Below are 13,026 nucleotides of genomic sequence, written 5' to 3'. Positions count from 1 at the left end.
TATCGTGGCCTCTCTTGTTGCGGAGCACAGGCTCCAGACGCGCAGGCTCAGTAGTTGTGGCTCACGGGCCTAGTTGCTCCGCGGCATGTGGGATCTTCCCAGACCAGGGCTCGAACCCGTGTCCCCTGCATTAGCAGGAAGATTTTCAACCACTGCACCACCAGGAAAGCCCTCTACTATATTTTTGTACTACATTTTCTCTCCTACTCTAAGAAAATCATTTCAGACCTTTGCCTCTTTCTTCAAATTTCCACAAAACCCCTCTTTCTCACTCTGATGACCTTACTTCACACCTAATTGAGAAATTAGCAATAACCAAATGACAGACACCTTACCTTCCCATCACCAAATCCACCTTCCTACCTCGTCTGTACGTTACATCTGTACCAGTATGCAGGAAGCATCCCTCCTCCCATCCCTGTGCCCTGGATCCCTTCCCTCTCGTCCTCTCCTTCAGTTATCTCCCTCTCTCATCATCAGTTGCTCCCTCTGTTGGATCATTCCCATCAGCCTACAAACATGCCCGTGCCCATCTTCTAAAGACCTTCCATTGACCCCACATCTCCCCCCAGGTACCACCTCATCTTTCTGCTCCCCTCACAGTCAGACCTCTCAAAAGAATTGTTTGTAGTCAATGTCTTCATTGTCTTCACTTCCTTAATTTATTCCAATCGGGCTCTTGTCCCCAGCATTCCACTAAAAAGGCTAACCACTTGCCATACGTGGTTACTGAGCACTTGAAATGCGGCTGTGTGACTGAGGAACTGAATTATTAGTTGTATTGAATTTTAATTAAAGTTAATAGCCTCGTGTGGCCAGTGGCTATCGTATTGGACCACGCAGCTCTAATGGATTCTAGTTGCACAATTAACAAACTTTATTTTATATATATACATACATATATATATTTGTATGTATGTGTATGCATATATGGATGTATGTGTATATCTTTGTGCATAAGAGTTCATACTCTTTTCAAACTCATAGAACACTCATGAAATTCTCCTGGATCCCTCAGGTCAAGATCCTGCATGGTTTGGCCCCCATCCCCTCTCTTCAACATCTTTTCATGCCACTCTCCTTTTACTTCACTGAACTTTAACCCACTGGCCTGCACAAACCAGTCAGCAGCATCAAAGAAAGAGGCAAAGGCATTCAGCTACTTAGGATAAGCAAGGAATAGTGAGAAGCTCAGTAAGGCTGAACATAAAGATTGATTCCTTTCACTGCCTGAGCTGACTGTGATAAATCTTGATACTGAAACCTTTGTTGTACGCAGTTGGATTATCCAAAGCTGGGTTCCCCAAAGCAGATTAGGATCTGGTTAAAAGCTAGTATTCTTGAAACCTTGTCTGGTTGCTGCCCAGGCTGTTTTGCTCCATCATGTTCTGATGTGTTTGTGGAGATCCCCAGCCAGGAAGGGAGGGGAACTGCAGGGCCCCCCAACAGCACTGCCTGCTTCCCTGCTCCACCAGTGCCCAGGGTACACTCCACTCCCCTTAGCCATCACGAGCCCTCCAGGAATCGAAAAATAACTCCTCATAAAGGTGTGGTTCCCTGAGCTAAGGCTGACCTTGACTCTCTGACTTCTCCAGGTTAAGTCCTCTTGAGCTAATCAGGAAATGAATGAAGAAATGGAGTCAGGTACTTAAAAAATCAGACAGAGCATTAAAAAAGTGATGCAAGCAGGGAGAAAGTCATTCCCTTCTCATTTTTGCTTTAGTTAAGAAGAAAGTCCACATGTGGTGTTAGTATTTCTTTAAACCCTCCCTAATACTTGCTACACTATGATAAAAGACAGGCCTAGAGCCTTTACAAGTAATAGTGTCTTGTCAGAATTTAAAACATGATTTTTATCATAGTCAGTTTTACAGCCACCTTCAGTTTATGGCAAGTGATACTCATCTTCCATTTACAGTAGTGATATGAAGTGTCCTTTTAAAATGTGTTTACATTTAAAAAGAGTCAACTTAGAGAAAAATATTAAGTAGTAATGCTCCAAGTGATATCTGGATCTAGCGGAAATCACACTGTGATTCATGAATATCCAAAGTCTGGGAAATGCTGCCTTAGGAACAGAGCTGTCAAGAGTGATGGGGCCACGTGTTGGCAAGACTGGCCGCATCTTGAGCGAAACCAGCCCTTTTCTGGAGCAGCTGTCGGGGTAAGGTGCTTGTCTTTATTCCGTGCTTCTCATCCCCAAGGTTCGTTTACCAAGCAAAAGTTGGGGGTCGCTGGTTCCCAGCCGTCTGCGCACACAGCAAGAAGCAAGGCAAGCAGGAAGCAGCAGATGCGGCCCTCCGCGTATTGATTGGGGAGGACGAGAAGGCAGAGCGCATGGGTTTCACAGAGGTAACCCCAGTGACAGGGGCCAGTCTCAGAAGAACTATGCTCCTCCTCTCAAGGTCCCCAGAAGCACAGCCAAAGACAGTTAAGACGTCTACTTTTGGTGCTATCTTTTTTGGGGGTCCTGCTAACTCCTGTCTGGGTGGAGTCAGCTCTTAACTTGCTATCATGTGAACTATTCCTAGGCTTTAATATTAGACTCAGTAGAACCTAGAACTGGGACACTAGACGTGAGAGGGGGAAAGATGACCCACCAGTCCAGTAGAACTCGACCTCCCTGCCCACTGAAACATGGTGGACACAGATGAGGCTCGGTGGCCCTGACATGGCCCCCTGTCCCCACAGCTTCCTCTCACAGGCAGCACCTTCCACGACCAGATAGCCATGCTGAGCCACCGGTGCTTCAATGCTCTCACCAACAGTTTCCAGCCCTCCTTGCTTGGCCGCAAGATCCTGGCTGCCATCATCATGAAGAAAGACTCTGAAGACCTGGGTGTCGTGGTCAGCTTGGGGACAGGTAAGTGGGTTCTGAAATGTGTCCCAACTCTCCACCCCCCGCAGTGACTGGATGCACCTCATTCTCTCCTGGGGTCCTGCGTGGGTGAATTTAAGGCAGAGAGAAGACTCTTCTTATATTTCATTTTAGCTACAGTTAATTCAGAGCAGGGAACGAATTCTCATTTCCTAGTGAAAAGAATACAGGAGTCAGGATCTGATAAATTGAGGTTGTTTCTGCCTTCAGGCTTTAAGAACAAACAGCCTCTACCCTATTCATCATCATTTTCCTTTGGAAATTTCACATTTGCTTAAACTGCCTTCCCAGGGAATCGCTGTGTGAAAGGAGATTCTCTAAGCCTAAAGGGAGAAACCGTCAATGACTGCCACGCAGAGATCATCTCCCGGAGAGGCTTCATCAGGTGAGTGAGATCGCAGGGCGTGGCGGCTCTGACACCCACCTGACGGGCAGGTCCTCGACCCTGCAGTGTCAGCCTTTGCCTCACCTGTCCATTTGAACCTGTCTTACAGAATCAGTCCCTTCTGTGACCCGGCTACATGCTCCTACTCAACCTGCTGTTTAAGAGCTCTTTTTCTGCTAACTCTGCTTCAAGCCCTTTTTTAAAAGCACACAATGACCTCTTGATCTTCAGTGCTGTAGGGATGAGGAAGCCTTCCATCTCCATTTGAGGACCTACAAACAAACCCATTGCCCTGCCAGCTTTCCCCTCCAGTTCACCTTTTCTTTAATTTATGAAGGGAGAGAAGCAACAGCCCCCTATAGTCCTTGAATCAGTTTGTTCTGCCCTAGAATCCCTGCAGCTGCCAGAGCGAGAAGCTCTTGGCAGAAATGGAACTGACCTGAAAGGCTAACTTAGCTTTAAGAAATGCTGAGGTCTCCCATGGAGAATTTCCTACCAACTCTTTCAACCTGAGAAACCCTGAAAGGTCTGCACTGTTAAGGCTTGTCCTTGCTTGGGATCAGATTATAGAAGCAACTGGTGTTCCCAGAATCAGTCTTCTTAACCAGACTTTTTTCTTGTAGGTTTCTCTACAGCGAGTTAATGAAGTACAACCCCCAGACTGCGAAGGATAGTATATTTGAGCCTGCTAAGGGAGGAGAAAAGCTCCAAATAAAAAAGACCGTGTCGTTCCATCTCTATATCAGGTCTGTACAGTCTCTGTGGCCACCAGAGCCACCCCTGCCAGGCTTCCAGAGCTGGGTGTCTGAATGCTCTCCTGGTCCGTAAATCAGAGCTTGTTCGATGGGCCACGCTTGACTCTGTTTGAGGTCCACGCCCCAGTGTGGAGTGACTCACATGTGCTTCTACCCACTCCGGTAGCCTGTAGTAGGCTTCAGAAAAAACCCTTGTGTCTCCCACATCAAGCTGTTCTTGAGCCCCAGGAAACTGGAGAGATATATCTGCACAGGTGGGTTTTAACAGATGCCCCTGTATTGCAGCACAGCCCCATGTGGCGATGGCGCCCTCTTTGACAAGTCCTGCAGCGACCGTGCTGTGGAGAGCACAGAGTCCCGCCACTACCCTGTTTTTGAGAATCCCAAACAAGGCAAGCTCCGCACCAAGGTAGAGAACGGTGAGTGACACGTCCTCCCTCTCCCACAAAAAGGCTCTGCAAAGCCCCAGGCCCGTCACAGAGCCAGGGCACAACTGCCAGGTTTTTGCCATTAGTTGTTGAGGTACCAGGGTCTTGTTTCCAGGGAGAGGGAAGATGTAGGTCAGAGAAGATGTGTAGGAAGATCAAGATTCCATTTTGAATTAGGTAGCTGGGGAGATCTCCAAATCAAATAGGAGGCAGAAGTACCCACTTAGAGCTCAGAGGAGAGAAATGGCTGGAAATAAAAGTTTGGGAGTCATCCTCCTATGGTTGATCTTTATAGCGATGGAAATGGATGGGATCACCTCAGGGAAGGTTGGAGAAAATGGAAATAAAATGATGCAGAACCAAGCCTGAGGTGTTGACAGGAGGACACCAAGTGCCCGGGTCCCCTCCTGACTAGTTGGCTGCTGATTCTCCACCATGTCTGCCAGCTCCCCCTCCTCTGCTGTCCTCTAATGTCTCCTACTGTCTCCTCACATCCACTCCTGTTCCCTTCAGGCCATCCTTCTACAGTTATCAGAGTGACCCTCAAACACAGATCATGTCACTTCCCTGCTCAAAACCCTAAAGTGTAAACACAGAGCTACCATATGACCCAGCAACTCACTCCTAGGACCATCCCCAAGAGAAATGAAAACATGCATCCACACAAAAATTAATACAGGAACGTTCATAGGAACATTGTTCATAATAGCCCAAAAGTGGAGACAACCCCAGGGTCCATCAGCTGATGAATGGATAAACAAAATGAGTTCTATCCATACAATGGGATATTATTTGTCCATAAGAAGGAATGAAGTACTGACTTCTAACGGATAGGAGGTTTCTTTTGGGGGTGATGACATGTTCTAAAATTGACTGTGGTGATGGTTACACAACTCCGTGAATATACTAAAAATTATTGAAGTATATGCTTTAAATGGGTGAATTATATCTCAGTAAAGCTCACTAAAAGCAAAAAGCCCACCATCCTACAGTGGTTTCCCACCACACTTCACATAAAAGCAAAACGTCCACTCACCTGTGCTTCAGCCACACTGGCTCTTTGTCAGCTCTCTCAACAGCTAAACCCCCTGCTGCCTCAGGGCCTTTGCTTTTGCTCTTCTCTGTGTCTGAAACACTCTTTCTCAGCTGTTCCTTCTCCTCCTTCGTGTCTCAGCCCGCCTGACAGTCCTATCCCAGGAGGTTCCCCTGGCTGTCCTCCATCATAGCTCCCTCAGAACCATCTAGAATTCTTATGTGTGTTGACTTACGTGTTTAGTGCCTGCTCCGTTCCCTTTCTATCCCCTCACCCCCATAAACGTTCTAGGAAGGCAAGGATCTTATTTGGTTTTGCTCACCATTGTTTCCCAGCACCAAGCCTAGTGCCCAGCACATAGTAGGTGCTATGAAATATATGAAGAACAAATGAGTGAGTAGCCTCTGGCCCAAGTCTAAGGAGCAGAAACACCATGCCAGGGGCTCGGTCCAAGGGCCCCTGCGGGTCTGACCCAAGTCTCTCATCCAGGAGAAGGCACAATCCCAGTGGAGTCCAGTGACATTGTGCCCACGTGGGACGGCATTCGGCTGGGGGAGAGACTCCGAACCATGTCCTGTAGTGACAAGATCCTGCGTTGGAACGTGCTCGGCCTGCAGGGGGCGCTGTTGACCCACTTCCTGCAGCCTGTGTATCTCAAGTCTGTCACACTGGGTAAGGACCTGTCTTCAGCGCTGAAACTGGACTGTCATTTTGGTGCCCAAATCCCAGCAAACCGCATGCTTCGTTGCCAGGTGCTAACATGATGTCTCCCCTTTTCAAAGCGTGCTCGATTCAGTGGTTAGTGATTGATTCTGAGTGTCTGGTCTGCTGTGATGGGAAGATTGGTTTAGGCAGTGAGCCTAGGTAACGACATGCCAGCCAAGTCTTTTCAAGATGAGTTAAAGAAACACAGCAGCTTAAAACTGCAGTGTCTGAGTTTCCTTGCTCTCCTCAGCCCTTGGCCTTACCTGGAACCTTATGTATTGTGCTTAAATGTTTGATGATCCCTGTATATCCTGGGCAGCCACAGTTAGAAGGTGCTTCCTAAGTAGGGAGCTGATTCTCTGTCTTGACAACTCTGTCTGTACCCTCACACTCCCCACACGCCTCTGCCGCTTCACAGCATTTGGTGCAAACACAGGTGTGTGCATTTCTTTTTTGTACCCAGGTTACCTTTTCAGCCAAGGGCATCTGACCCGTGCCATTTGCTGTCGTGTGACAAGAGATGGGAGTGCGTTTGAGGATGGACTCCGACATCCCTTCATTGTCAACCACCCCAAGGTGCTATAACCCCATCCATTTTTCCCTTGACGTTTTCTCCTTTTCAAGTAATCCTATCAGAGCAAAAACGTACACTGTGGGCAAGGGGAGCCTTAGTTCGTTTCCCCAGAACTTACCCTTTCCTCCTCTTGAATGCCAAGGGCTTTCCTTCTTTTAGGCTGGAATCCATTTGAATTGAGGTGGAGTTAGTACGTCTGAGTCTTAGCCAAACAGAATCCTAGATAAGGGGGAAAGATCATGACCCCACAACTCCCTCTTTCCTGTGAGTCTTGAGTCCCTGCTTCAGAAGCTTTTTCCTGAAAGGTTTCCATCTTTCTCCCATCACTCCTGGAATTCCTAGGTTGGCCGAGTCAGTGTATACGATTCCAAGAGGCAATCCGGGAAGACCAAGGAGACAAGCGTCAACTGGTGTTTGGCTGACGGCTATGACCTAGAGATCCTAGATGGGACCAGAGGCACCGTGGATGGGTAAGGAGCTGGGAGAGCACAGCAAAAGCAGAGCCAGGCGTCCTGGCCTGAGCCCCAAGGGGGTGTCATGTTGCCAAACACCGGAGCTTAAAAGCTGCCACACGCACCCCTGCGCCATCCCCCCACCAGTGTCTCCACCTATTCCATCCCAGGTGAACAGTGAGTGCTTTCGTTTCTCCAGGCCACGGAATGAATTATCCCGGGTCTCCAAAAAGAACATTTTCCTTCTATTCAAGAAGCTCTGCTCCTTCCGGTACCGCAGGGATCTACTTAGACTCTCCTATGGTGAGGCGAAGAGAGCTGCCCGTGACTACGAGATAGCCAAGAACTACTTCAAAAAAAGTCTGAAGGACATGGGCTACGGGAACTGGATAAGCAAACCCCAGGAGGAGAAGAATTTTTACCTCTGCCCAGTGTAGTGTGATCCGGTGACTGATGGGTCAGGGTGTTTCACACTGGGGTGAGAGAGAGGTCGTAGCATTCCTCATCACATTGGTCAAGGGTTTTTGGTTTTTGGTTTCCTTTTTTTTGTTTTGTTTTGTTTTGTTTTTAAATGGAACCACAATTGGTAACACTGAGAACTTTGGGTTCCTGTTTTTCCTGCTTTCTTTGGGATTACTAGGCCAGGTCTAGCCATCCCCCTTCTCTTTTCCCAAGCAGAGGGGTAGAGACCTAAGGGCAGAGAGAAGGGGTTGTTCCTTCTTTGCTCCCACTTCCTCTTCCTTCTTCGTTTTTTCCTGTTTCCGTTCCCTCTGTGTTTGCTACACTGACCTCTTGTGGTCTCGATTAGGTTCCAGTCAACAGTGTGAATCATGCCAGGGACTGATGATTTTTCATTTGTGGATTCTGAGGCCCCTCTGCTTCCCCTCCTCCCCTTCTGAGATTCCTTCATGATCATTAAGTTTTACCTTTTCCTCCAAGAGGGTAAAGAGGTGAACTTAAACAATTTGGTGAAACATTTGTAAGGGCAGGAGTTTAAAACAGCAGTCAGCTTGTTACCAGTGCCAAGCGTGATCAGAATCTGCAGATAATGCTCAGTGATCTTCGGATTGTGCACTTTAGCTGGCTTGGGAGGGGCCAAGAGGCAGGGAAGGCTGCTGCTTGGGAAGTGCATCCCTTCCCCAGGTGGCAGGGAAGGCTGGGACCAGCCAGACGGGGCTAAAGGAATTGCCCGAGCAATAGGGAAAGTCTGCCCTGCAGGGGTGACACAGACCACTTCCTGGGGAAGCAGACATATCTTGGCATGTTGCCAAGCTCCCAGCTGTCCCTCCTAAAGCATTGCTAGGAATTTGTCCTACCAATGGGGGAAGTAGCGCCATAGACCCCAACCAACTGGTAGGAAAAAAACCCAGGATAAATCCTAGAGGGTAAATCATCTCTGCTCAGATAATCAGGACCTAGCAGGAGTAAGGGCAAAAAATCATGTTGGGTCAGATCACTGTTCCACCAAGCATGTTTCTTATGACAGTGACACCAAGGGAAGGTGACTAAATCATGGGTAAATTGGGAGTTTTAAAAAGAATGCCGTAAATGTTGATTCCTAACAGCTACAGATAACCTGTAATTGCACAGATTTAAAAGTCAGATGTCATTTTCCATTGATTAACCAAGTGCTTTTGTTTTGCCTGATAGCTTCAGAAGGTGGTTTGTGGGCGGGTCACAGACCTGAGGTCTCCCTGCCTGCTAGGGAATCTTTATAGGGTTGACATTCAACAGTAGTTCTAGGTGAAAGGGCAGGTTGTCCTAAAACTCTGAGATGGGACCCTTGGTCTACCCCTCAAGGTACTGTGGACTCTTGTCAGAGCCTTCGACTCTCTGTGGAGTCTGGCTCTGGGCCTAAGCCAGCCAGACATGCTCAAGGAAAGTACAGAGGCCCTGCCACCTCCAGGCCTGAGCCTCTTTCCTCTGGATGATTCCTCTATCATTATCTGTGAACATGCCGAGCCAGTGCCCTCAGATGATTTTCCATCCTCCCCCACACCCCGCAAGCTACCGAGTAGTTAACCCCCTGTCTGTCCCACCTCTTCAGCAGTGGATACATCCGCATCCACATATTTATTCTTGTGGCTACCGTTCTCTCTGTACTTTTGACCAAAGTGAGAAAACCTAAGTCTTTAAATACATTAAGGATACCTTTGCAGAACACCAAAGTGTCCCAAGGAACTAGGAGGGAAACAGTGCCTGTCTTCTGGGGTGGAAGGGGCCTGCCCCTCAGTCCTGTGAATCTCCTGATGGCACACAAAATCAGTCCTGCCCCAGGAGGCAGCTCATCTCCCTAGTTCTTCAGGCTGGAGGGTATCACCTACTGATTCCTCGGCATGTTCGGCCCCTGTGGACCGTCTTGGGCATTGGAATCTCCTGCAGAGCTCAGACTCGGCTGCCTCTTCTTTAACCGGGAGCACGGGTGCTCTCAAAAGGTCAGAGCCCCTGCTTGCCCCAAGATCTTGTCTAGCGAACTTACAGTATTCAGTTTCTGCTGTAGGGAGAGAGCAAGGCTTCCCTGTACCCATGCATCTGCTGGAAACAAGCCTGTGTCAGGCCCTGCGCGGCCGCGCCCACCCCTGCCCCTCTGAGTCACATGGGACAGAGGCAGAACTCCCACCTAGAGTGTTCTCTTCACTTTTTCGTCCAATCTTTGTTTTTAGTAAGCAAGACCTTCTTCTCCCCAGCTTTTTTTCTTTTCTTTTTAATGATCTTTGTAGTTGATTTGTCTGAACTGTGGCTATTGTGCATTCTTTGAATAATCACTTGTAAAAACTGTCACTGCTTCAAGCTATTTCCTTTACTCACGTTGAAGGGGTTTTGCTGGTTTTTGGGGTCTTGGTAGTGACTCCAAGAGCAGAGTGGGGAAGACCCCAAGCGTAGACTTGGGTGCCACGATGGGTGCAGTCAGTTTTATGATTCCACTTTTATGTGTCCCTTGGTAAAAGTGACTAACAATATACATTCCTCATAAATAAAAACAAGAGAAGAATCTTAATTGTTAGAAAACCTCAAGTCTTGGTTTCTTGCGGGGTGAGAAAGCGGGGACAGAGGGAGCCGTGGTCCTGGGATTTCTGGCAACAGCACCAGCTGCATCTGACACAGAACCTGAGGAGAGGGTCTCCCTCAGCCAGCAGAGAGGAGCCATTTCAAAGGGACTGCCTGGGAGATGGGTTTGTGTCTGGTGTGTTGGAGTACATCAGACAACCTTTAATTACTTCCCCAGGTCCACAGCCCCCCTTCCCCATCAGTTCCGACCATCAAACATTTTGTCCCCAGAGACTTGCTGCACAAGATTTCAAGGCCCAGAGTAGGAAAGCGTCCCTTGAGACCACATCACAAATCACATATGCAACTCCAGCTCTCCTTGAGGGGTTTCTACAGCCTTCCACTCGCAGCTGTTTTGCCTGCAGGGAGGTGCAAGTTGCAGCCTGGACCAGAACTGGCTTGGCTGCAGTCTTAGGAGACAGGCCATTTGCTTTTTACTTCATAGATGGCATCCAGAATATTTCTCCATCTTGATTTCAAAGAGAATGCACCACTTTCCAGATTGCAGTTTAGTCCAGGATTTCTACAAGACTCTTCCTTGACCTTGTAAAAATACCATACCAGAGGACACGAAATATTTGACAGTGAGGCTTCCTAAGTCGCAATGAAACCTCCCTCTTCATCCACTATACAGATGGAACAACTGAGGCCAGGAGGGCCAGCGACATGTTTGGGGGGCACATTAAATAAGGGCCAGAACTCTGCATGGGTGTCAGTCACAGTCTGTTGAAATACAGTACCTGGTGAGCTGGACAGTTTTGACAGTGAAGGACAATGTCTCCGCCTACCGTGAGGTACCTGGAGCCTCGAGCATCTCTGTCCTCTCTGTTCTCAGGCATCTGGTCCCACCTGGAGGGAAATGTAGTATCCAGGCTTTGTAGAAAATGGACCGTTTCTTCCATACCTACAGTGAGTGCATGACGTAAGACTGTCCCCCTGCCACCCAGCTCTGGGTGGGCTGGGAAGCAAGGCTACCCCATGGGAGCACAAGAGGGGTTTTCTTCAGCTCAGCATTTCAGTTGCTGTTCACCCTACATTTCGTCTCAGGGGCCCACCATTTAATACTGCTTCCAGGATGTGGGCCTGGGTCAAACCCATGTTCCAGGAGCAGGAGTGCCTTCCACACAGACAGCCCTGACTTCCCAGAGTGCAGGGGCTGTGAGAGGAGTCCCCGGCCATCCCTCCAGGAGACCGGGCCTCACCTCTGCCCTGTCCTCTAGGGCCCCTTCTTTACAAAGGGCCTCCCCAGGAGCTATTTCTGGGCTCTGTCTACTCTAGGCCCAGCCATTTGGCCCTATCTTTTCCATCTGATGAATGGACTTGTCAGGCCACAAATCACAATCATTGATTTTACCACTGATCTTTTCTTTGGATTCTTGCAATGTGTTTAACCTCTCATGAGTCCAGTTTCCCCAGTATTCTCCCTTCTTCCCTTATTCACCAACCCTGGCCCGAGAGGATTTCCCCACCCCCCAGCCCCCGTCCCCACCTCCGCCCCCCAGATGTAACAGAGAGATAAGACGTCTTTGGAAACAGCTTTCTTTATGAGAATCTTGAGTTCCTAATGAGTCTGGCCTGGAGTGGGCTAGGTCAGTGCAAATATTCCAGGAGCACAGACGGGGGCAGCTGAGGCCAGTGTGGGAGAGATGGGGGCGCTGCGGGTGGGTGAGTGAGGTGTTCTAATGATTCCTAGACCGACAGTCCCTTAGGAACCATGTGACTGTCACACTGACCTCTGAGACCTGTTGGGATGAATACTGAAGGGTGGCTGCTTGTTCTCTGTCTAGTCTGGGTGGGCGACTGGCCAGCACCAGTTGGCTTGTGAGGGATGCTGTGACTCCAGCCCAACTCTGCCTACAAGCAGAGGGTGACGGCTGGAACTGAGTGGGGAGAGAATTCAGAGAAGACACTGAATGCCCCTCACTTCCCTCCCAAGGAGCTGTCCTCCTCCCTGCCTCAAAGGCCACAGAGAGCGTGGACTCTGGGATCAGTGTTGGGTTTCAGGTCCAGCACTACTCACCAGCTATCTCTTGGTCTCTCTGTGCCTCATTTTTCTTCTGTCAACAGGGGCCCCTTCCCTGCAGGACAGTGAGGGGTAAACAGTGTATCTGAAGCAACTGGCCCAGAGCAGGCCACTGTGCACAGCAGCTAATACTGGGATTGGGAAGAGAAGCAGAACAGGAGTCAAAGCCCCACATCCTCCCTGTTTCCTTAGAGGGAAATGACCTTGCCCTTTCTGCACAGCTAGCCTTCCTCCACAGAAATGCCAGCTGGGGGCTGCCCGTGTCTTGTTTGCTTTTAAATCTGCAATAACTTAGTACCAGCTGTTCCAGTTATTAGACACCTCACTGCCAGGAGACTGCCTTCCTCCTGCCGCAGTTCCAGCCGTCAGAAGCAGTCTCTCATACCCTCTTTTTCAAACAAAAAGTGGTTCTCAGATGGCCTGTGGCCTTCTCATCTCGGATGGAGATGATCCCAACTGTTTCCTCACTGCCCTCTCCCAAGCCCACCTTGCTTGGGTGCCAATCCAGTATGTCTCCCTCCCTCTTCAGATCTGGGGCCTTCAGTCCTGGCCTGGAGCTCAGTTGGGTACCCCATTCTCTCCAGAGATGCCCTGCCCCACCCCATGGAAGGGGCCAAGAGGCTTCCCTGACAACACCAAGAGAAGAGGACGGAGGACCCAAGAGTAGAAGAGACTGGTTCTCCAAAGCTTCCCAACGCCCTTGAGGGGTCAAAGTCTGTACTGACACGTGGTAACACCTTGCCTG

The 13,026-nt window shown here is 49.1% G+C and overlaps 1 protein-coding gene across 6 annotated transcripts in view; it reads left to right on the top strand.

Annotated features, from left to right (window-relative positions):
• Positions 1 to 10,219, top strand: part of ADAR (adenosine deaminase RNA specific) — a 41,235-nt gene extending 31,016 nt beyond the window's left edge. For 5 of the 6 annotated variants that reach the window (XM_068540914.1, XM_068540913.1, XM_068540912.1 and 2 more), the window contains 9 exons: positions 2,205 to 2,430; positions 2,692 to 2,863; positions 3,170 to 3,263; positions 3,887 to 4,009; positions 4,304 to 4,437; positions 5,969 to 6,151; positions 6,648 to 6,760; positions 7,101 to 7,228; positions 7,410 to 10,219. In XM_068540914.1, coding sequence (XP_068397015.1) covers positions 2,205 to 2,430; positions 2,692 to 2,863; positions 3,170 to 3,263; positions 3,887 to 4,009; positions 4,304 to 4,437; positions 5,969 to 6,151; positions 6,648 to 6,760; positions 7,101 to 7,228; positions 7,410 to 7,647 — 1,411 coding nt within the window. In that variant the 3' untranslated portion in view covers positions 7,648 to 10,219. The remainder of the gene's footprint in view (positions 1 to 2,204; positions 2,431 to 2,691; positions 2,864 to 3,169; positions 3,264 to 3,886; positions 4,010 to 4,303; positions 4,438 to 5,968; positions 6,152 to 6,647; positions 6,761 to 7,100; positions 7,229 to 7,409) is intronic. The other variant, XM_068540910.1, reaches the window with a different exon arrangement.
• The last annotated feature ends 2,807 nt before the right edge of the window (positions 10,220 to 13,026 follow it).

This window comes from Eschrichtius robustus, chromosome 3, assembly GCF_028021215.1.
Source record: "Eschrichtius robustus isolate mEscRob2 chromosome 3, mEscRob2.pri, whole genome shotgun sequence".
In the NCBI taxonomy this organism is placed as follows: domain Eukaryota; kingdom Metazoa; phylum Chordata; class Mammalia; order Artiodactyla; family Eschrichtiidae; genus Eschrichtius; species Eschrichtius robustus.
The sequence above is the reverse complement of the archived record's forward strand: the minus strand, read 5'-3'. Positions and strand labels throughout refer to the sequence as shown.